Raw genomic sequence first — 23,930 nt, 5'->3', positions numbered from 1 at the left:
CCCTCCCCTCCCCCACTCCATCCCCCCTCAACCCCCTTATCCCCCCTCCTGCCCTCACCCCCCTTCTACTTTTAGGGGCTCTCTGGCACTCACCCCCTCTCCCCTCCTTCCCCCTCCATCCCCCCTCATATAGGTGATGGTCCGTGGCGCTGGGGCCGGGCGGGAACTACACCTCCCGTCGGGCAGCGCGGAGGCAGGGGAGGAGAAGAGGTCGAGGTCGCTGTCTGTGTGTGTCTGTGTCCATGTGTGTAGTGATAGCCCGGGGCGCTGGGGCCCAGCAGGAGTGGGTACTACATCTGCTGAAGACGGGCAAGGTAAGTTGGAAAATGAATTTTTAAACTTTATTTTTTAACTTTAAAATGTCAATAACTTCAAAAATATAAGACCAATTTGAATGAAACTTGGATTAAACACACCCCAGGACAATGGTGAGTAAGGTGGGCCTAAAATTGTTGTGCTATCGTGTACCGTTTTTTTCCCAGATGAAAACCGCACAAAGAAACATATGGGACAAACAAACGGGGGAACAAACATACAGGGGAAGGGAACAAACAAGATGAGAGCTTTATTAATATATAGATAGCATGCTGAAGCCTTAGGGAAGTAATTGAGGCCCACTGCAACATGGGCCTCCTCCAAAACGAGACATCAAAAGGCAGAACAATTTCTGAACTGCACACTTCCCAAAGTTATAAAGAGACATCAACATTTCAAGATGCACTGGAAGCTCCTTAAATATCCAGATCACCACAACTAAAATCCTTTCAAGATTTTGGCATCCATAAAGAACCATCAACTCAACTGAATTATCCACAGAATTATTGGGACTGCAAAACAGGTTAGCTGCTGGAAGGTCTGACAAATGTCAATCTGTTTCCTAAAGTCTTTCTACCATCTATAAATCATGTCAAGGGTATAATAGTCTATCTTCCTTTTGCCTGAAAAGTGCAACTCCAAGTAGCTTGATATTATCCAGGCCAAAGAAAGCCATTTGACTGACACAGTGGGCATGGCCTCCAGAGCCACAAATAAAAATCTGGACATGTGATCACCCAATAACCAGCTGAGTCTTAACACATCCTCCAAAGGTTGTTTCAATATTTTGTTTATGGCTGCAGCTAGGAAAACCTAACTTTAATCAGGGTTATCTGTCTTAAATAGATGCTAGTCACTCACAAATGTTCCATGGACCACTAATAACACAGTTGCAACAGGCAGATATCTGACATCAGATTTATTATGCGGTAACACAAATTCTGTGCTTATTTTGATCTCAGTGTCCATTTTTTCACGCTATCAAATTTAACTAAAATGTTTATCAAAAGACAAAAATGATAAAATATTTGGAATACGGAGCAGTATTTAAACCACAGATTTGTTGCAGATAATTTTGTAAGAAAATGGCATATCAACAAAATTGTGAGGCAGAAAGTGCAGAATATAAATTTATTCCATTTTATTGCATCATGGAATGAAAATGGAGTGATGTACTGCCTCAAATAACCATATAACAATTACAGCACAGAAACAGGCCCGTTCGGCCCTACCAGTCCATGCCGACCACTTTCTCTGACCTAGTCTCATCTACCTGCTCTCAGACCATAACCCTCCAATCCCCTCCCATCCATATACCTATCCAATTTACTCTTAAATAATAAGCTCATTCCACACAGCCACCACCCTCTGAGTAAAGAAGTTACCCCTCATGTTACCCCTAAACTTTTGTCCCTTAATTCTGAAGTTATGTCCCCTTGTTGGAATCTTCCCCACTCTCAAAGGGAAAAGCCTACCCACGTCAACTCTGTCCGTCCCTCTTAAAATGTTAAAAACCTCTATCAAGTCCCCCCTCAACCTTCTACTCTCCAAAGAATAAAGACCCAACCTGTTCAACCTCTCTCTGTAGCTTAAGTGCTGAAACCCAGGCAACATTCTAGTAAATCTCCTCTGTACCCTCTCCATTTTGTCAACATCTTTCCTATAATTTGGCGACCAGAACTGCACACCATACTCCAGATTCGGCCTCACCAATGCCCTGTACAATTTCAACATTACATCCCAACTTCTATATTCGATGCTCTGATTTATAAAGGCAAGCATACCAAACGCCTTCTTCATCACCCTATCCACATGAGATTCCACCTTCAGGGAACAATGCACAGTTATTCCCAGATCCCTCTGTTCCACTGCATTCCTCAATTCCCTACCATTTACCCTGTACGTCCTATTTTGATTTGTCCTACCAAAATACAGCACCTCACACTTATCAGCATTAAACTCCATCTGCCATCTTTCAGCCCACCCTTCCAAAAGGCCCAAGTCTCTCTGTAGACTTTGAAAATCTACTTCATTATTAACTACACCACCTATCTTAGTATCATCTGCATACTTACTAATCCAATTTGCCACACCATCATCCAGATCATTAATGTAATGCTCAAATTACCTGTTAGTAATTTTAATAAGCAATAGTATCTGCAATACAACATACTCTGTTCACATTTCAAATCATTTTGTCAACAATGAGTTGAGTATAGGAGCAAAGAGGACCTTCTACAGTTGTACAGGGCCCTAGTGAGACCGCACCTGGAGTACTGTGTGCGGTTTTGGTTTCCAAATTTGAGGAAGGACATTCTTGCTATTGAGGGCATGCAGCGTAGGTTTACTAGGTTAATTCCCGGAATGGCGGGACTGTTGTATGTTGAAAGACTGGAGCGACTAGGCTTGTATACACTGGAATTTAGATGGATGAGAGGGGATCTTATTGAAACATATAAGATTATTAAGGGATTGGACACGTTAGAGGCAGGAAACATGTTCCCAATGTTGGGGGAGTCCAGAACCAGGGGCCACAGTTTAAGAATAAGGGGTAGGCCATTTAGAACAGAGATGAAGAAAAACATTTTCAGTCGGAGAGTTGTAAATCTGTGGAATTCTCTGCCTCAGAAGGCAGTGGAGGCCAGTTCTCTGAATGCTTTCAAGAGAGAGCTAGATAGAGCTCTTAAAGATAGCAGAGTCAGGGGGTATGGGGAGAAGGCAGGAATGGGGTACTGATTGATAATGATCAGCCATGATCACATTGAATGGTGGTGCTGGCTCGAAGGGCCGAATGGCCTACTCCTGCACCTATTGTCTAATGCTGTTACCAATATTTGCATCAACAGTGATAAATATTAGGTTACACTGGCCTTCGCCATTGACAATACACCTCAGCCATGGGATGTTGCAGCACCTCACCAGTACTTGGTCATGATTTTTCGAGGAGGTTTAAACCACCTCTGGTGTCTTGATTAGAGGGCACACATTTGAATTATAGAAAACCAGGAATTCATCCAAAATAACTCTGTTGTAAAATGGTTAGACATCTATGATTTTTCTTCCCTTTAATGGCAAACTTCCATGAATTCAATAAATTGATGTGAAACTGGAAAGGTACGATTTACCTTCATAGATTAACTATGCACATTCTCACACGTAAAAATATTGAGTGATGCTATCTATAGTTCAAATCTATTCCTTTTATTGGATTTTAAAGTGGACAAACCACATTCATGTCTGATTGTCATACCATGTTACTCTTCACATCCACTTAATATACAAGTACCCTATCTTAAGCCACCACATAACAACAATTAGATTTATTGAGACCTTGCATATTGATAGACTTACCTGATGTGGGAGACTTGCAGTGGTCATCCAGAACTGTAGAACTCTCATTGATATCACAGAGACCTAGCAAAAAATAAAAATAAAAATCAGCTTGGTTACTTGATAATCTTGATGATGATGGACAGCTTATAACTGATATCTAGTGTCTTTAATGTACAAAAACATTTCAAAGTGCTTTCAAGAGATGTAGCTACACAAAAATAAACAGAAACCAATAACAGAAAATTGAAGCTGAAGTTACCATAGGAAGTATTTGGGGCAGAACTTTGTTCCACTACTATGAGAATTAATGGAGTACCTGTGGATCATCACACCAACATTTATGAAAACATCGCTTTGAGGTGGACTTGTCCAGAGAAAATTGAAGGAAGTCTTCTTGAATGAACTTCCCCATTCAAACCCATTATTTCAGAGCACTCACTTGAACAAAACAAACCTAGTTATATTTCCTTCAAAGTCTCTTTGAGTGGTTAAGTCTTCTATTGAAGCAATCGCTCCAGAACGATAAATTTTCTGGAAAATATACAGGTGACAAATGAGATTATGTAGCGGGCATGAACACCACTCAATGGGCAGGAAACTGTGGGAGAGATGGGATCACGAAAGCAAGTCTGGACGACATGACTCTGGAAACTCAGAAACATAAATAATTATCAATCGATGGTAGTTTTACTTCTTGAAGTCAAATATTCATTCTAATGTATAACATAATTGTATATAATTAATTAATTGTAAATAATTGTATATGATTAATTAAATGGAGCAAGACTACAAAATATGGCAGTACAAAGGGAATTGGAAGTCTTAGTACAGAAAGATTAAAAATCCTACAGCTACAATGGAATACTGTAGATAGACCCAAAATGCTGCAGTAACTCAGTGGGTCAGGCAGCATCTCTGGAGAAAAGGAATAGGTGACGTTTCGGGTCGAGACCCTTCATCAGACTAGGATGAAACACAGTGCTGATTTCACTGCAAACTTTATGCAAAATCAAAGCATTTAAGATATAGGATACTGACATGATCACAGTGGAATACTAAATTATATACAATTTTAGTTTCCATATTAAGCATCTGGTTGCACTGGAGTTTGTGCAGAGGAGATTCACTTGGCTGATTCCTGGGATGAAGGATGTAAAATATAAAGAAATGTTGAGCCTGTAGTGGCCTGGACAAGGCCAGAAAAAGGGCTGGACTCCAGGCAGGTTTAGAAAGTTATTTATTCCGGTTGTGAGCATCCACTCACAACGAGTTCCACCGCAGGGATGAACCACTCCCCCAAAACAGCCTGAGTATAAACCCCGTAGCCTGTCCGTCAAGTGCCGAGGGGACTGACCCTAGGAGTGGCCTGATACCCAGGGACCGCCACAAGCCTATACTTATCAGAATAAAGAATGACAGGTGATCTTAGTGAAACATAAAATTCTGAGGGGCAGCGCCGAGAGTTTTTCTTCTCAGAGGATCACAAATCTTTCCTATTCCAAAGGGCTGTGGAGGTGATATTTTTTTTAATCTTGAAGAATTGACAGACATTTAAATTTCAAGGAATGAAAAGGAATGAGGAGAAAATAGGAAAGTAGTGTTGTGCCCAAGTTTGGATCACTCGTGACTTCATTAAATGGTTTGAGGAGCTGAACTGGACTAATACTGTTCCTAGTTAATAGTTTATTTCCAAATTTATTTAATTAAATTTCAAATTCTGCTTGTATAATCAAAATGTTGTCTGCTCCTATACGTCTCACTCATGTTTAAAGTTGCATAAGTTTATCAATCTCACCTATCAGTAACTATTTATAATCAATTGCCATCGTTAGCAAAATGAGCAATGCATTTAATTTATTAGCAATAGTAATAGCTGGCTGCTGTAATCCATAGAGCAAACCATAGTGAAGGGAAAAGGCAAATTAGGATGTTGAAGAAAATCAAAAACATGCAATGCTGACAATCTGAAATCATAACAGAAAATGTTGGAAATATAACAGGTCATGAGGCATCCATAGAAAAAGTGTTTGACCTGAAACACTGACTTTGTTCTTTCTTTTCAATGATGGTTTAGTGTTTCCAACATTTTCTGCTATTAAATCACAACATTTTGATGAGACAAAGACATGTGGGGTCAAATATAATCATCCTCAAAAGTTACCCAGAAGGGAAATACAGTGCATATATTCTGCTACTACTCATTCAAATAATTTCCATGTCCAGTCAGTTGAATGTCTTCATTTGATGGACTTTTCAGCATGGGGCCAATAACCATGGTCCTTTGCACCAATTAAATCTATCCTAAACTGCCAAAAGGCAAGGCAAAGCAGCAAATGAAGATGACGACGGAAACTGAAACATCGTACGACATGGGGAAAAAGTGGGACCCAAGGTTCTCAGATGCTGTACGGAAGACTTTGAGGTACTATGTAAATGAAACGCCCTGTATTCATTCACAAGAGGTCAGAATACACTGCTGACCAGTACTTAAATAGAAATGGGTCCAGATAACCAATAAGATGACCAAATCCCAAAGGGTTGTACGTCTTTCGATCTTCCCAACAAGTAGAAGCCGTCTTTGAATATTTTTTAAAGCAGAGGTAGGTACATTCCTGACAAGCAAACGGTTGGATATTTCCTTGGGTAAAGTGGAAGCCAGAATCAACGCTACAATTAGACCACCATAATCTTATTAAGTGGCACACAGGCTCAGGAAGCTATGGTCCACTCCTGCCCCTATCCCACAAGTTAATGTGTAGCATTGCAAGAAGTTTAATTATGCTATTAATAGTCAAGATCAGTTAATGGGGCTCAACAGGAACATTCACATCATAACACTGGGGCTTATTCTGACTGCTGATCCTGCCAAAGCTTTCACCAAGTAAGGCGACATTCTTGTGTTCACAAATGAAAGCCAAATGGCCACATGGTTCCCAGGAACTGCTCCAGTACGTTGACCACGCAAGCCGACTAGACTTTGAACTTTGAATAATGACGTAAAAAATGGCCTCGTTCCAATGTGTAATATATGCAAAATTAATTTTGCTGTGCAGTTGCACATGTAACAAATAAAGCACTATTGACTGTTGATTAGTGAAATGATTTTCAAAATCATCACCTACCAAGGGCACATTAATTTTGGCCAGTGCTCAATTCACGACACTGATGTCGCTCATCATCCTAACGATCTCCATCCATCTGGGTTCATAGCCAACAGTCACTAACATTTACACGGTTTTAGTAAATCTGAGTTTGCTAATCAACCATAAGTGTCACTAAATTCTACACTGCACAACACTTAATGGCAAAGTTATTTTTCCTGCAAGGTCAGTTGGCACTAAAACTGGATATATCAGGAGTTAATTGGAAGGGAACAGGTATGCCTACATATTCCAAACCCATGGAAGAACGTGTGCTGGTTAACGATTGGACCGGTCTTTGTTGAACCTACACCCCAGCTGAATCAATTAATAACAACAGTTTCCTCACATCTAATCTTCCTCCTTATCTGCTTTATTGGCTCCTGAAAATATTAACACTCACTTTACAGATCAACATACCTCATCCCTCCAATAGCCTCACCACAATTTACTCCTGTGTTTTGCTTCTGCGAGAATCCTGAGAAGTGCGACATGGTTTGGTAATGGGTGAAGAAAAAATCGTTCAAAGGAGGAAGACAAATTGAATTTTACAAATGCATTCATAGTTTGGATAGAGACACCCAAGGTAATTTTAAGGATCCAGGCAGGATGTGTCCAGAAGAAACCAGGCACTTGATCTGTAGCCAGGGCAGGGGCAAGGATCGTGTAGGTAGTATATGTTTAGACGGCAAACTCAGATACAGGTTGTGCTGCATCAGGTTCAGTTGAGGGCATGTTGCAGATGGAAAGCACTTTGTAGGCATTGGTGCATTGGAAAACCCGCCAAAAGTCCTGAATTCAATGTTGAGGGCCACAGAGGAATCTGGTGCCAGCATTGTGTTTAAGGGATTAGAGCCCTTCCTTTAGGGTTAGAACCCATCTTTTGGGGTGTGGGTATTAGTCATCTCCATCAACACAATGGCAAGACTAACCAATGCATTCGGAAGCCAATGTCATTATTCTCACTACAATGACAAGCAGCAGCTACTCAATGTCCAAGTAGCATAGTGGAAGCTCAGACGTCTATCAAGCAACACCAGTTTCCTGCTCTGGAAGTTTAGCCTATTGCCAGGAATGGTTTGAATTTTAATATATTAAGCGACCTAAAGGTGACAGCTGTCCAGGATTCTCAATGATATAAAAGATGGAAAACTGCTTCTGCAGTGGTTCCATAAAACATGAACACATTGTATCATGTCCCTGAGAGAGGACAGTGTTAAATCAGTAGAATAGGCAAAAACATATGAAGGACAGACAATAATCACTAGCAACTAACTTGTCCCTTCAAATACTTTCACTAGGGTGGGTCTTCTGTGGCTGAAACTGTGCGGGAATCAGCTGACTGGTCCAAATTAACGAAGAGGTCCAAATTAAAGAATGCTGGTATCCAAATAGCATTACATGTTGATCAATTTCATGATCTGTCTGATATGCATAGTTCCACCAGACATCCACTGTTGAACCCATCAAAGTGACATTGGGTGACATGTACCCAACAAATGTGTGCACATACCATGGATGCCTTTCATGGAGCTTTAAGGACACTCAGCATCCTTCATTTTGAATAGTTTCTGGATGGACTTCCTCTGGAATACTACCTTTCTTTAAACTATGAATAGAGAATGGGTTCTAACCAGCCAAAGGCACATTTAAAATTCACACAAAACTCTTCATTAAAAAAAGCAATAAGTGCATGATCATCAGATAACAAATAATGGCTAAAATAATGAAAATCAGATAAGGAAGCCCTCAGTGGGAAAGGGGAATTGTATTTCTGACTGGATGAGTCAAAATTGACCAAAAGAGAGTGTGAAAGTCTTGCTGGTAATGTTAAGAAATTTAAGTTCTAACTATTTTCAATTTGGTCTCTTTGGTTCAACTCCTGTGGAAACAAAGTAACATCATGAATTATGGGGTCTCCGTTTCTTTGTAGGGAAATGTGAACTGACAATGCATAGTTGCCACTATGAACTGTATTAATATTTTAATATACTAACTATGGCAATAGTCTAATGACTTTTGATTGAAAGATACAGCATGGAAACATGCTCTTCTCCCACCAAGTCCAACATCGACCACCTCATGACACTAGTTCTATGCCATCCCACTTTTGCATCTATTCTCTGCACTCTAGGCCCAATTTCCAAAACCAATTAACAAACAAACCGCACAGCTTTGCACAGAGAACATTCAAACTCGACACAGCCAACACCCAAGGTCAGAATCGAATCCGGGTCTCTGGCGCTGTGAGACAGCAGCTCTACCAGCTGCTCCACTGGGTTGCCACTGACTCCTCATGCTCTGTTCAGGGTGGACACTATACTGGATCTTGACAGGTAAAGACACATTTCTTTATTGTTCTTTCTGTGAGTTATTATGGATCAACAGGGTGATAGTCTATTTGGTTGATTATAATATCAACAAACCTGAATAAAATGTTAGGACAGAACATATTGATTGCCAGCTGGCAGGTCGAAAGAGAACAACTGGCTAACTGCATTGTACATGCAGCTGGTATGTGGGGTCGTCAATCACAAGGCATAGACCAGGTGCAATGTGATCCGGCCTGTTTTCTGTGTTTCTGGAAAGTGAAATTTCCCCAGCCAAACATTAGCAAGCCATCTCAAAAACTGCCGACTACAAGTGCCCCCTTTTGGAACAGAGACCGAAAAAATGATTTTTGAATGCCTCCAGGTATTATGTAACCAATGCAGACAATATATTCTTAACAGACCATCCTGCATGTTATAATAAAAAAGGGCTTTGCAGTATGCACTGATTTCAATGACGTTTGCTATTTATAGTAACAACAGAAAGCAAATGGCAAGACAGAAATGTGTTTCATCATAACTTACTTAGATATGAAGAACGAAGTCTTTTCACAGACACAGAATACAAACTAGAAAGACCACACATGCAAGAAGTCACCGTCAGCATGCCTTAGGATGCAATGGAAAAAGAAAGAACACAACACCAAAATAGTCTTTTGGCTGTAATAACCTGCAGAACAAAACTCAGAACACAGCAAAAGATAATGCAATCTGTACAAGGATAGGAAAATAAAATCAGGCATCACTAGGAGTTATTTGTCATAACCTTTTTGTGACCCCAACACTACACTCATGATATGTAAGAAAATTAAATGTTATGGAAACAGATCATATGATATGGATACACAAACATGCTGATATTTGGAGAACTGCAAGGCCATAAATTTTATTAATAGATTTGTATTCTATCCATCCAACTGATGGGTACTCAGAATGTTACTGCATAATTTAAATTCTGGAATTACTGAAGGTGAAAATCAGTATAAAGTGAAATTAATAACAATGTGCTGCAGATTTCATTAAGTTATGGATTGGCCATTCAAAAGTGACCTCTTCTAAAACCCATTGTTGTTAGCTGAACCATGAGTCCTTTAATGGAAGAGAAAAATTAGGCTGTGAAGTTAGAAACCAGTACATACTAAAATATGCAATGTTAATTAAACAAAACCGATGTGGCTGATGTTAATTAAACAAAATAAAAATGGCTTCAGATATTCTAGCTGTTGTACTTGTTGTTTTCAGAGAAGCAAATGCAAGCTTACATCTCTACTCCCCTTTCCCATTCCCGACTGCCCTTGCCATGATTTTAATAGCTTCTTTCTTGAAAGGCGGAGAGGGAAGAAATAATGGAGCTTCTTGTACCAACTTCCAGCCCTCATATTACCGGTCATCTAAAATTTATAAGTGGTGTTACTGTGACAGGCACTAATACCTCAGTAACAGCATGCAGCTCTTAATGGGGATGATAGTACATGTGCTCAGCACTTCCTACCACACAAGGCTTTTAATGAACTAATTGCATGCAAAGACAAGCATCAAAAATACTTTCACTGGAAAGGTATCAGCAATTAGCTGTTTATTCCTGAACTGATGTCAAGTAGATGGCTTTATTAGGAGAAATGCATTGTGTTAATCAAGTAACTATATAAACATATTACAATAAATTGGTGACTATATTAAGAAAGTAATGCAAGATTCATAGCACAAAATTCAATAGGCAAATGAGGAATAGCACACAGCACAATAAAAGCTTATCTGGGAAAGCTGCATGTTCTTACAAGGCGAAGGTGAAGCAGATCTGTAAACATGCCTGGATTATTTTTACCAACAAAGACTGTAAAGGCAACTATAGTTGAAATTTTATTAAATTTCAAACTATTTTGATATTTCATGCAAAGTTATCCCCAACAAATTTAACACTGCTCAATGAACTTCATTGGTGTTTATTCTGCTTCTGCAATTTAACAAGGCAGCAATAAAGATGAAAAATTTATTAAAGTGACTTTTGAACTTGAGATGTTTGCATTTCTAATTACTACATTTTACATTACTAATTTAACTAACTTTCAAAAATACTTCAATAATTAAATTAATCCCTCCAGATTGAATGGTCAGTGGATTATGATTAGAACAAATGAGCTCAATACTATATTTGGCATCAAGACATAAGCACTCAAATATATTTCCTTCATAATATTCCTAAAACAATAAGAAAACAAACGGAAATCATTCAAGATAATTAAACCCATCTCAATCATCAAATGCCACAACACCATTTTAATCACTGGACTTTTCCCAATCTTCCAACACCCATTCTTGAATGAGTTTATCACCAATCTCCTACTTAAATCTATTCAATGTCTTACACAACCTTTGTGCCAAGAATTCCTTAAACAGTCTATATTAGTTTAAATCTTACTCCATTATCGTGGCCTACAATAAAGTATGTTCTAGACGTAATTTACCTTTCCTATTTTCAATTTTGCTCCCTGGGTTCAGTTCCCTCAATCCTTCAAACTCCAAGGCTATGATTTAGTTTTGTTGAGTTTCTCTGCAATCTCCGTCAGGGTGACTCAAACTGAATCTGGGTAATAACATACAGGATACTGCAGAGTTTTGGCTCCATTAATATAATCAAGTGAAACAATTTGTCATTTTATCAATTACACTTATTGCTGCTCTATGGTGTATTAATCTACAATGAAGTATTTATCTACAGCAAGTTCCACTTCACTTCGCACTGCAGCGTTAGTTACATCTATTGGCCTGGAGCTCGTGGTAGTAATGATGGAAAAACAACAGGTGTCATTATTCTGTGAAACAAACAGTAACATAGGAATTTCCCGATGTGGTTTAATGTGTAAATCTTCAAGTCGTTGCCAATTATTTAGCATCATCTGTACGATGCATTTTTCTTTTGCAGATCTCTACTATAATTAGGATTGATGCTAAGTATAAAATTCCACAAAATACTACACTGTTGGAGTTTTCAAAAAAGACATGTAAACCATAAATGCTAGTTAGCAAACCATATGGACATATGTAATCATATTTTATTTTAAAATGTCGTGTTTATTTTACGATAGGTCTTTTCTTCATCATAGTGAAGTAAAAAATGTTACTGCAGGCTGAAACTCTCTTGTCCGGTAGTATTCTTGGAAATTTGCCGGTGCCAGACGACAGAAAATCCAGACCACAGAATTTCACCCTAATCATCTTTCAATGAGCAGCAGAAAATTTATTTCTAAATATAGGTACATCCCTGGGTTATGTAAGGTTTCTGAGTGCTGTCTGTAACCCGAAGTTTACCTTAGTCAAAGTGACAGAATGATTTTTTTAAAATAACATACCCTCACTGTTGCTTCCTAACTCTATGCCTGGAAACCCTATTGAAATCACTGCGGTCTCAGATCTTGTGCATGTCCGAACTGGCTTACGATCACAACTGCTTCTCAGATGTATGCTGGGAAATCTCATTAATGAATTCCATTGCTTTAGTCCATAAATTTCACAACGTCACACTCTGTCAAATGTTATATTCACGTCAGGTGAAGCCACTCTCATCTCTAGAATTCAGCTCTTTGGTCCATGTTAGCTCCAATGCGGCGACAAGCTATGCAGCTGATTGCTTTTAGTGAAACTTAAATTGAGCAATGGTGTGCAAGTTAATGATGAATAAGTGCGGTTTGATGTATTGCTTGTGGCACTTTTCAGCACCCTGCCAATGACTAGAGGTAAAAGAGCCATTAGGAGGCAGTGATCACAACATGATAAGTTTTACTCTGCAAATGGAAAGGCAGAAGGGAAAATCGGAAGTGTCGGTATTACAGTATAGCAAAGGGGATTACAGAGGCATGAGGCGGGAGCTGGCCAAAATTGATTGGAAGGAGGCCCTAGCAGGGAAGACGGTAGAACAGCAATGGCAGGTATTCCTGGGAATAATGCAGAGGTTGCAGGATCAATTTATTCCAAAGAGGTGGAAAGACTCTAAGGGGAGTAAGAGACACCTGTGGCTGACGAGGGAAGTCAGGGACAGCATAAAAATTAAGGAGAGGAAGTATAACATAGCAAAGAAGAGTGGGAAGATAGAGGATTGGGACTCTTTTAAAGAGCAACAAACGTTAACTAAAAAGGCAATACGAGGAGAAAAGATGAGGTACGAGGGTAAACTAGCCAATAATATAAAGGAGGATAGCAAAAGTTTTTTTAGGTACGTGAAGAGGAAAAAAATAGTCAAGGCAAATGTGGGTCCCTTGAAGACAGAAGCAGGGGAATTTATTATGGGGAACAAAGAAATGGCAGACGAGTTAAACCGTTACTTTGGATCTGTCTTCACTGAGGAAGATACACACAATCTCCCAAATGTTCTAGGGGCTGGAGAACCTAGGGTGATGGAGGAACTGAAGGAAATCCACATTAGGCAGGAAATGGTTTTGGGTAGACTGATGGGACTGAAGGCTGATAAATCCCCAGGGCCTGATGGTCTGCATCCCAGAGTACTTAAGGAGGTGGCTCTAGAAATAGTGGAAGCATTGGAGATCATTTTTCAATGTTCTATAGATTCAGGATCAGTTCCTGTGGATTGGAGAATAGCAAATGTTATCCCACTTTTTAAGAAAGGAGGGAGAGAGAAAACGGGTAATTATAGACCAGTTAGTCTGACATCAGTGGTGGGGAAAATGCTGGAGTCAATTATAAAAGACGAAATTGCTGAGCATTTGGATAGCAGTAACGGGATTGTTCCGAGTCAGCATGGATTTACGAAGGGGAAATCATGCTTGACAAATCTACTGGAATTTTTTGAGGATGTAACTAGGAAAATTGACAAGGGAGAGTCAGTGGATGTGGAGTACCTCGACTTTCAGAAAGCCTTCGACAAGGTCCCACATAGGAGATTAGTGGGCAAAATTAGGGCACATGGTATTGGGGGTAGGGTACTGACATGGATAGAAAATTGGTTAACAGACAGAAAGCAAAGAGTGGGGATAAATGGGTCCCTTTCGGAATGGCAGGCAGTGACCAGTGGGGTACCGCAAGGTTCGGTGCTGGGACCCCAGCTATTTACGATATACATTAATGACTTAGACGAAGGGATTAAAAGTACCATTAGCAAATTTGCAGATGATACTAAGTTGGGGGGTAGTGTGAATTGTGAGGAAGATGCAATAAGGCTGCAGGGTGACCTGGACAGGTTGTGTGAGTGGGCAGATACATGGCAGATGCAGTTTAATGTAGATAAGTGTGAGGTTATTCACTTTGGAAGTAAGAATAGAAAGGCAGATTATTATCTGAATGGTGTCAAGTTAGGAGGAGGGGGAGTTCAACGAGATCTGGGTGTCCTAGTGCATCAGTCAATGAAAGGAAGCATGCAGGTTCAGCAGGCAGTGAAGAAAGCCAATGGAATGTTGGCCTTCGTAACAAGAGGAGTTGAGTATAGGAGCAAAGAGGTCCTTCTACAGTTGTACCGGGCCCTGGTGAGACCGCACCTGGAGTACTGTGTGCAGTTTTGGTCTCCAAATATGAGGAAGGATATTCTTGTTATGGAGGGCGTGCAGCGTAGGTTCACTAGATTAATTCCCGGAATGGCGGGACTGTCGTATGTTGAAAGGCTGGAGCGATTGGGCTTGTATACACTGGAATTTAGAAGGATGAGGGGGGATCTTATTGAAACATATAAGATAATTAGGGGATTGGACACATTAGAGGCAGATAACATGTTCCCAATGTTGGGGGAGTCCAGAACAAGGGGCCACAGTTTGAGAATAAGGGGTAGGCCATTTAGAACGGAGATGAGGAAGAACTTTTTCAGTCAGAGGGTGGTGAAGGTATGGAATTCTCTGCCTCAGAAGGCAGTGGAGGCCAGTTCGTTGGATGCTTTCAAGAGAGAGCTGGATAGAGCTCTTAAGGATAGCGGAGTGAGGGGGTATGGGGAGAAGGCAGGAACGGGGTACTGATTGATAGTGATCAGCCATGATCGCATTGAATGGCGGTGCTGGCTCGAAGGGCTGAATGGCCTACTCCTGCACCTATTGTCTATTGTCTATTGTCTATTGATTGAGGTCAAACGGGCTGTGGTAATTAGTTGAATTGTGTTTGTCCTACATTTTGTGAACATAACATACCTAAACAATTTTTCCTATTGTCAGATAAGTTCCAGTGTGATAACTATACTAGAGCAGCTCAATGTGCTGGCTGCTCACCAACTGGATTCCAGGCTTTTCCTCTCAAGTGGCATCTAGCATCAAAACAATAGAATGTTTCTTATCAGAGATTGTTGTACCTTAGTGGGAAGCTCTCAGAGGCCAGTCATGAACAATGTTGATTAGCTGCTGATGCAAATTCCAGAATAGACTACCTTATTCCATGAGAGATTATTCTCCATCATGCCGGTTTTTAATTATTCTATGATCTCCGAAGCCTGTAAATTTCTACCAGGCAGATAAATCATTATGCCTAGTTTTCCCCCCTTTTGCTTGCATTATCAATTTCACCTGTTACTCATTTGGGCAATTATATTTGCTTTTCTTTGTTCAGAAGATTTTGACAACTATCTACAATTTCTGAAGTTTAACTTTAAAAAAAAAAAAAAGGATTGCATTTATTAGAATGGTCTGATAATTAATCGGCCATTCCGTCCATAAAGCCTATTGACCGTTGATGTGATATCATAATCTTAGCAACTCCAGCATAAAAAGTCAGGCACTTTGTTCTGCCCTTTGCCCATCACCCATCCCTTGGTCTTCTCTGGTCAATTCCTTGCTCATTGATTTTTAATTTTTACATCTTTCCATGAGGAACCTTTAATGTACTCTGTACATGGCAGCTTGCTTGACCATATTTCTAAGGATTAATATAAAGTAGCAATTCACTGAACACAGACTGATGATGTTCCTTTTAAAAGAAAACCTTCCTCTCACAGCAGAGGCAACTATTGTACAGCACTTCACGTTGCCTTGCAACAGCTGGCTATGAACTGCACTGTACCTAATTAATGCTTTCACATCATAGTACATCTTCTGCGTACTGTGCCGATATCCACTGCACATCAAGTCCATTTCACCTCCTGCATGTATTAGGGAAGTAAAAACATCAGTGCTTACCTCCCGAAGCCTGTCGGGTTTTGCGGGGGGACTTTGGTTGCCTCTGATAGGGATCATTCGAACCATAGAGTTCAATTGTGCCCAGGTTTAAAAGTATAGTCTTCTGAATGTAATCAACCATTGCAATACCATTACAATTCCCAAACACCAAACTAAAAAGGAAAAAAAGAGTATTATTAAACAATACATTTAATATAATAAATTCTACACCGAAATCTGTATCCCACCTTGCAAATTTAGCAGAGTTTTAAGTGAATGTGTATTATATCCCTTATATTAAACTAGAAAGGCCAAAGAAATATATTCCAGAGAAAAATCACACTTCATGGAAACAGCTGAGGATCAGGTATGATGAACAATCCTGACCAGGAATTAATCTGATTTAAAACCAACCATTGTAACTCCCATCATCTACACAAAAAAGAAAAATTGGTATGCAGCAAAAAGGTTAATAAGCGTGATTTAGATGAACAGAAAATCTTATCGACATTGTAATGCTTTATATTTTCAATACCTAGAATGCTGCAGGTTAGACTGTGGGGGAAATTTAATGCTTTGCTTATTGTAGACACCGGTACTCACAGTCCATATGATGAATTGACTGCAAGGCTGGTTATCTGCTGTGGAGGCTCACCATTAACCCAAACTAGCTGAATGACTACTTCAGCTTGGTAGCCTGCTGCTTGTTTTAATGGAGTATTTCTAATTCTGGCGAAGGAAACATATGCACTTAATTAATATATAACCTTTCACGATTGCACAAAATACATACAAGTATATAAATATCTTACAATATTCAGAATTCTTCAGTGATTTAGTTCAATATCAAAGGCACAATCTTCAAAGTTCAGCAACTAATAAAATGGTGGGACCTAATTTTATTCAATCTTTTTTGTTTTCTTCTAAAGGTATGATTCCTCACTTGCCTGTACATTTACTGGCATAGATCAGTCTCTGGTATTTTCCAGGAGTGTACGTTGTCTGCAAAAAGGATTGGTGTGAGGCATTAAATCTGAACCCGAGAACACCCACCGCAATTCAAAGAAAACTTACTGCACGCAATGCATTGTATTCATTCTGGTTGAAAAGGAGATATCTTGCCGAATTCCACTTACTAAATAACCCTTACTTCAAGGTGACATGTACGTACGTATGTTCATGTACCTAGGTATTCATGTGCCTTATAAATGTCAGGTGACAAGCTTCAAGTTCATGAAGCACTTAGGGAGAAAAATCTTTTCATCCCCCCTTTATGCTTCTACCAAATGCTTCAAATCCATGCCTCTATTTTTTCACTATCCTGTAGAAAAATAAGTACTTTCTACTTGCTCCTTCTAGGCCCCTCCATTAAGCTTTTCCTTGTCCTCGTCTGCTCCGCTGAAAAATAACTCCAGCCTATTAAAAATGTTCTTCAGAGCCAAAATATTCCTGTTCTAACAATATTTACTTGATCTACTCTTCACCCTCTCCAGTACAATTATGTTTCTCCTGCAATGTGATGACCAGAACTGTGTTGAGTATTCAAACAACAGTCTGATTTGTGTTAGCCGAACATAAATTCCCTGGTATTATATTCTACATCTTAGTTGATAAAGCATCTAATTGACCTGTACCTAAGAATTTTGGGGAATAAGTCTATCGTTTCTGCTATACCTCTCAGTATCCTCCCATTTATTACATATTCTCTTGCCTTTCTGCACCTCCCCAAAAGGATTCCCTCACATTCACTAGAATGAATTTCATTTGACACTTTTCATACCAAGTGACCAGATTACCTACACTTTCTAGTCTAGCAAGTTCCTCCTAATCAACTACACAGCCAATTATATTACCTGTAAACTTCTTTGTCATGCCTTCTATATTTAAATCGGAATCATTAATATATACTATATAAAGCAAGGAACAGAGTACTAGAGCCCCATGGAACCCGAATGGAAGCAGCCACAAAAACACAATTCCCTATTACCTATTGCTTCTAACTGTTGAGACAACTTTGAATCTCAATTTACCAATCTCTGTAGATTCCATGGACTTCTACTTCTTTGACCAGCCTGTCATGTCTAAAGAAGTGTATTGACTCTTTAACTGGTTAACAGACAGAAAGCAAAGAGTGGGGATAAATGGGTCCCTTTCGGAATGGCAGGCAGTGACCAGTGGGGTACCGCAAGGTTCGGTGCTGGGACCCCAGCTATTTACGATATACATTAATGACTTGGACGAAGGGATTAAAAGTACCATTAGCAAATTTGCAGATGATACTAAGTTGGGGGGTAGTGTGAATTGTGAGGAAGATGCAATAAGGCTGCAGGGTGACCTGGACAGGTTGTGTGAGTGGGCGGATACATGGCAGATGCAGTTTAATGTAGATAAGTGTGAGGTTATTCACTTTGGAAGTAAGAATAGAAAGGCAGATTATTATCTGAATGGTGTCAAGTTAGGAGGAGGGGGAGTTCAACGAGATCTGGGTGTCCTAGTGCATCAGTCAATGAAAGGAAGCATGCAGGTTCAGCAGGCAGTGAAGAAAGCCAATGGAATGTTGGCCTTCGTAACAAGAGGAGTTGAGTATAGGAGCAAAGAGGTCCTTCTACAGTTGTACCGGGCCCTGGTGAGACCGCACCTGGAGTACTGTGTGCAGTTTTGGTCTCCAAATTTGAGGAAGGATATTCTTGCTATGGAGGGCGTGCAGCGTAGGTTCACTAGATTAATTCCCGGAATGGCGGGACTGTCGTATGTTGAAAGGCTGGAGCGATTGGGCTTGTATACACTGGAATTTAGAAGGATGAGGGGGGATCTTATTGAAACATATAAGATAATTAGGGGATTGGACACATTAGAGGCAGATAACATGTTCCCAATGTTGGGGGAGTCCAGAACAAGGGGCCACAGTTTGAGAATAAGGGGTAGGCCATTTAGAACGGAGATGAGGAAGAACTTTTTCAGTCAGAGGGTGGTGAAGGTGTGGAATTCTCTGCCTCAGAAGGCAGTGGAGGCCAGTTCGTTGGATGCTTTCAAGAGAGAGCTGGATAGAGCTCTTAAGGATAGCGGAGTGAGGGGGTATGGGGAGAAGGCAGGAACGGGGTACTGATTGATAGTGATCAGCCATGATCGCATTGAATGGCGGTGCTGGCTCGAAGGGCTGAATGGCCTACTCCTGCACCTATTGTCTATTGTCTATTGTCTATTGACTCAAAACATCGCCCATTCCATGTTTTCCAGAGTGGCTGCCTGACCCGGTGAGTTACTCCAGCACTTTGTCTCTTATTTTGTAAACCGGCATCTGCAGTTCCTTGTGTCTACATTTTATTACCGTTCTTTGCCAGAAGCTCTGTTACAATCTATGGGAACAATCCTCTTGTTACCAACTAAAAGAAAAATTCAACCATGTTTGCCAGGCATGAATGTCTGCTAAATTTGACTATTAAATAATCTGTACTTTTCTAAATGTAGGTCCTAACAGAACCAATGCTATCCTTAAATTTTCTCTCAAGAACATTTTTAATTTTCTTTGATTTTATTTTCCAGTATTTTTTTAATTACCCTCCTTGCTGTATTGATTTCCCATTTAATTTCACAATACTTTTTTACAATATTCTAGATCTCAGCAGTACTAAGCCCCTGAGAAACACCTACCATTTTGCCAGGCTTTGTCCTACCTCTCCTTTCCCAGCTTACTCAATATCCCCCCCCCCCCCACCACAATCAGTCTGAAGAAGGGTTTCGACTCGATACATCACTTATCCACGTTCTCCAGAGATGCTGCTTGGTCGCTAAGTTATTTCAGCACTGTGCATCTTTTTTGTAAACCAACATCTGCGGTTCCTTGCATCTAAGCTCTTGGTGGCTGACAAAAGGTTCCTTTTTAACCCCCCCCCCATCCCTTCATATATACAATTCCATGTTATTCAGGGGATACAAATTTGCAATCCCACCCCTTTTTGGGTAAAATGTTTACAATGAATTTCGAGAATATCCTCCTTTAGTGCTTCATAGCTCAGTCTGATTGATTGAACATCTGTTTCAAGTCTATTTTTGTAAAATCAAGTTAAAACTTAGTTTTATCATGTGTCAAAGATGGGCCTTCAAATTATTTTTTCTCCATTGGACTATTTGGACCAATAGTATACATCCAGTAATATTGCCCTCGTTTTATTTTCGACCCCAAAAAATATTTTTTGACAAAACTTCTAACGTATCTTCTCTTTGCACAGCTGCGATTGATTCTTTAACCATTATTACCAGATCCTTTCATTTTATTTTTTCCCCGCATTCCACTATGTAAACAGTGATCAGGAATGTTAGGCTATCTTCCTGGCCCTCATCAAGCCCCATTTCAGTGGGTGCGAAAATATAATTCTTCCAAGTGTTTCATTCGCCCTGAACACATCTTACTAACGTCCTCACAATTTGTAATGCATTATTAAATTTAACCAGCCTCCCTTTTTGTGATTTCTAAGTTTTGTTGTTCCATCTTCCAAACTGTCATTAGTGTTCTGTTTGCATGCTAACTGCTTTTCACCCTTCTTAATGTATCTGCAACTTTCTGACTAATGGCCAAGATCATTTAAAATGGCCCCAAACCCACTAGCAGACCTACCCTATGAGAATATTAGTCCTAGTCCTGAGACGCCATTCATTTGGCCAGGACGCATCATAACCTCCCCAGAAGCAATATTTACACTCAAAACAGTGAGGCCTCCCTCCCACGCCATGTCTTCAGCCAGACATTTAGCTACACTACTATCTAGTCATTCCGCGGCATGTGGCACCATGAGTAATCTGGACATTACCACCTTCTATATTTTACTTCTTAATCTCTTTTCCAATTACTTAAAATCTTTCTACAAAACTTTGCCTTTCCTTTGATCTCTGATATTGACACTGATAAGAGCTGGGATCTATGAAGGCTTAATCCTCTACTCCAAATATTCTGCCATCTTTGAGTATTATCCTGATCTGGCACTAGGAAAACAACACCCTACAATCATGCCCAAGACTGCTTCCCTATCACATACACTCTCTTCATTTCTTTCCTCTCACTTCCTGTAGAACTGTAAAAACAATAAATAGTAGCAAGGCAGTCAAGACAACAGAATTATGGTGGGGCTAAAGGACACGATTCAGTAGCGAGACAATCTTTTTGACTCAGAGAAGATTCCAGTATCCACTTGTCAAGATACAACTTTGAACCACAAAAATGAGCATGAAAAGCACAAGTAAAAATAATCTGCATACAGGTGGAAGGGTAATAGAAGTTACTTTGTAACCCATTCCCCACCCATGTAAGATAATGATAATTTATTGACACTTGTACCTAGGTACAGTGAAATTATTTTGTTTTTGCGTGCAAAGTACTCTCCCGCTGCTTCTCCCTTAGTGAGACAGAGATATTTTAAAATTAACTTAATGCATGATATTTAACATTTCTCATAACACAGGAGACCATTCACCGCATTAAGTCTAGAGAACAATCCCAATCTCCCAATTATTTCTCAGTAACCCGTTCTTTCTCACATACTTATCAACTCTCCCTCCTCCACTCCCACCATTCATATCTGTTCCCAGCACTCACCTACACTCAGGAAATTTTACAGTACTCAATTAATTGGCTAACCAGTACAGATTCATAACATGGAAGGAAGCCAAAGCACCTGGGTGAAACCCACATAATTTAAGGGAGAACTGGTAAAATCCATGTAAACAACATCCAAGGTCAGGATCGTACCTGGGTTGCTGGAGCTGTGAGGCAGCAGAATATTTTAATATATTTATGAGAAGCAGAATATTTTTCCATGTTATTCCTCTAACAGATCATGTCACTATTGCGGACCACAATTCTCTCACTCTCAAAGCTGTCTCCAAATCAGCTATTCCTTTTCTCTCATTTCAAAATTGACTACACTTGGAATGGAATACTTTATTGTCACATGTGACAAGGCACAGTGGAATTCTTTGCTTACATACCCAATGTATACAAATACTTCCAAGTGCTTCCAAAGTACTTCACAGACTGTAGTAATTGGTATTGATGAGGTCCTGCTGGACCATACATAAATTCAATTCCTCCTTTTTATAAAAATGATACTAATGAATAAAGTTGACTCTAATGATTGATCAATACTCACTTTAGGCAGGGCACGTTATCACGGAGGCCATCTGAAGACGTGCTGCTTGTAGAAGGGTGAGACTGAGAGTTTGCAGTCTGAGAATTTGACCCTTGGCATGAAATTCCTACTGTTGGTATTTGATCAATGTCTGGAGACTCAAGATCATTTATTTCATAATGCAATCGTATTTCAAGCATCTGAACAGCAGGAAACACAGAAAAAGAAAAGACATCTGCTGAATTTGTCAAGAAATATGATAATGATTCACAGTATTAGACTACAGAGTTCTACATTAAAGAGGTATGAAGGGAAAAACTATTTGAATCGTATCAATGGGAGCACAACGATCTTTTGACTCATCTCTACGAAAGATGACTTTACTCTCCCATTGTAAATGCCCTTAATGCAGCATGGATTTACTCCGTTCTGCAGCGTTCTCAGAATTAGATTTTAAATGGTTTGATGAACATTGGGTGCTCACAATCTAAACTCAGCAAGCTTCAATGCACAAATTCTTGAATTTGCATCAGCTGCCCATCACCTGATAGAGAATTACCACAACAGTTTAGGGACCCATTTAAAAAGTCAAGGTAACCATGTATTTCACTGGTGTTCTATAACCTTTTTCCGACAGCCTGTTATCAACATACATTGGTGCAATTTTCAATGTCATTTGGAAGGTTTCAAAATGGAGAGATTTGATAAAGTAATAGGAATCTGAGAGGTAATTATTTCACACAAAGGGTGGTGAGGGTATGGAACAAGCTGCCAGAAGAGGTAGTTGAGGCAGGGACTATCCCAACATTTCTATGTTTAAGAAACAGTGAGACAGATATATGGATAGGACAGGTTTGGAGGGATATGGGCCAAATGCGGGCAGGTGGGACTAGTGTAGCTGGGCAAGTTGGGCCGAAGGGCCTGTTTCTGTGCTATATCACTCTGTGACCGTGTAAATAAGCAGACACTGTTTCTGGAACAGAGGACATATTAGCAAGATAACAGGCAAAAGATATGAGGTAAGATATGAGCAGAGCCTTAATTAGGCAGAGATTATAATGATCTAGAATGTACTCTCTCAAAGGGCAAGGTATTTGAAAGTAACCTTCAAAAGATAATTGGATATACACTTGTGAATGAAAAAAAATAAATGGGGACAGAGTGGGACTGATTTGAGTTGAGGAAGACACACATTCCTATAGTGCATAATTTAATTATATATTTCAAAACTTCATTATCACAATTATGACAAGTTACATATGTTCATGTGTTCATTATAAATATTAACTAAAATCACAGTATATGTGCAAGTATAATAATTGATGTCACACCTGGATAACTTCTGTTGTCACTTCCTGTTTGCTGAATTTGTAAACAATTACGTGGGCCGATACTCCTGCCACACAAAGCATTCGGCTTTCAGGACACCATGAGATTATCTGGATGGCATAAGGATCTTCATCCACTATATCTGTCAAGGGTTTTTCCTCCTTATTTCGAGATTTTTCAAATACTTTGGATGTCTTCATCTTATACAAAACTTGTAACGTTACTGTCAAGAAAAGTGTGGAGAATAAGGAAATTAAATTAAAACATGATAGTTTTGTCCCA

General features: G+C 39.7%; 1 protein-coding gene across 2 annotated transcripts in view; it reads right to left on the bottom strand.

Annotated features, from left to right (window-relative positions):
* stxbp5a (syntaxin binding protein 5a (tomosyn)) overlaps nucleotides 1-23,930 on the bottom strand; it is a 188,598-nt gene that overhangs the window by 56,382 nt on the left and 108,286 nt on the right. For both annotated transcript variants that reach the window (XM_078405529.1, XM_078405530.1), the window contains exons 15-19: nucleotides 23,651-23,871; nucleotides 22,341-22,519; nucleotides 16,801-16,926; nucleotides 16,219-16,370; nucleotides 3,667-3,729 (exon numbers count right to left, since the gene is read on the bottom strand). In XM_078405529.1, coding sequence (XP_078261655.1) covers nucleotides 3,667-3,729; nucleotides 16,219-16,370; nucleotides 16,801-16,926; nucleotides 22,341-22,519; nucleotides 23,651-23,871 — 741 coding nt within the window. The remainder of the gene's footprint in view (nucleotides 1-3,666; nucleotides 3,730-16,218; nucleotides 16,371-16,800; nucleotides 16,927-22,340; nucleotides 22,520-23,650; nucleotides 23,872-23,930) is intronic.

The sequence above is a fragment of the Rhinoraja longicauda genome, chromosome 9 (assembly GCF_053455715.1).
Source record: "Rhinoraja longicauda isolate Sanriku21f chromosome 9, sRhiLon1.1, whole genome shotgun sequence".
In the NCBI taxonomy this organism is placed as follows: domain Eukaryota; kingdom Metazoa; phylum Chordata; class Chondrichthyes; order Rajiformes; family Arhynchobatidae; genus Rhinoraja; species Rhinoraja longicauda.
This window is presented reverse-complemented; position numbering and strand designations above follow the sequence as displayed.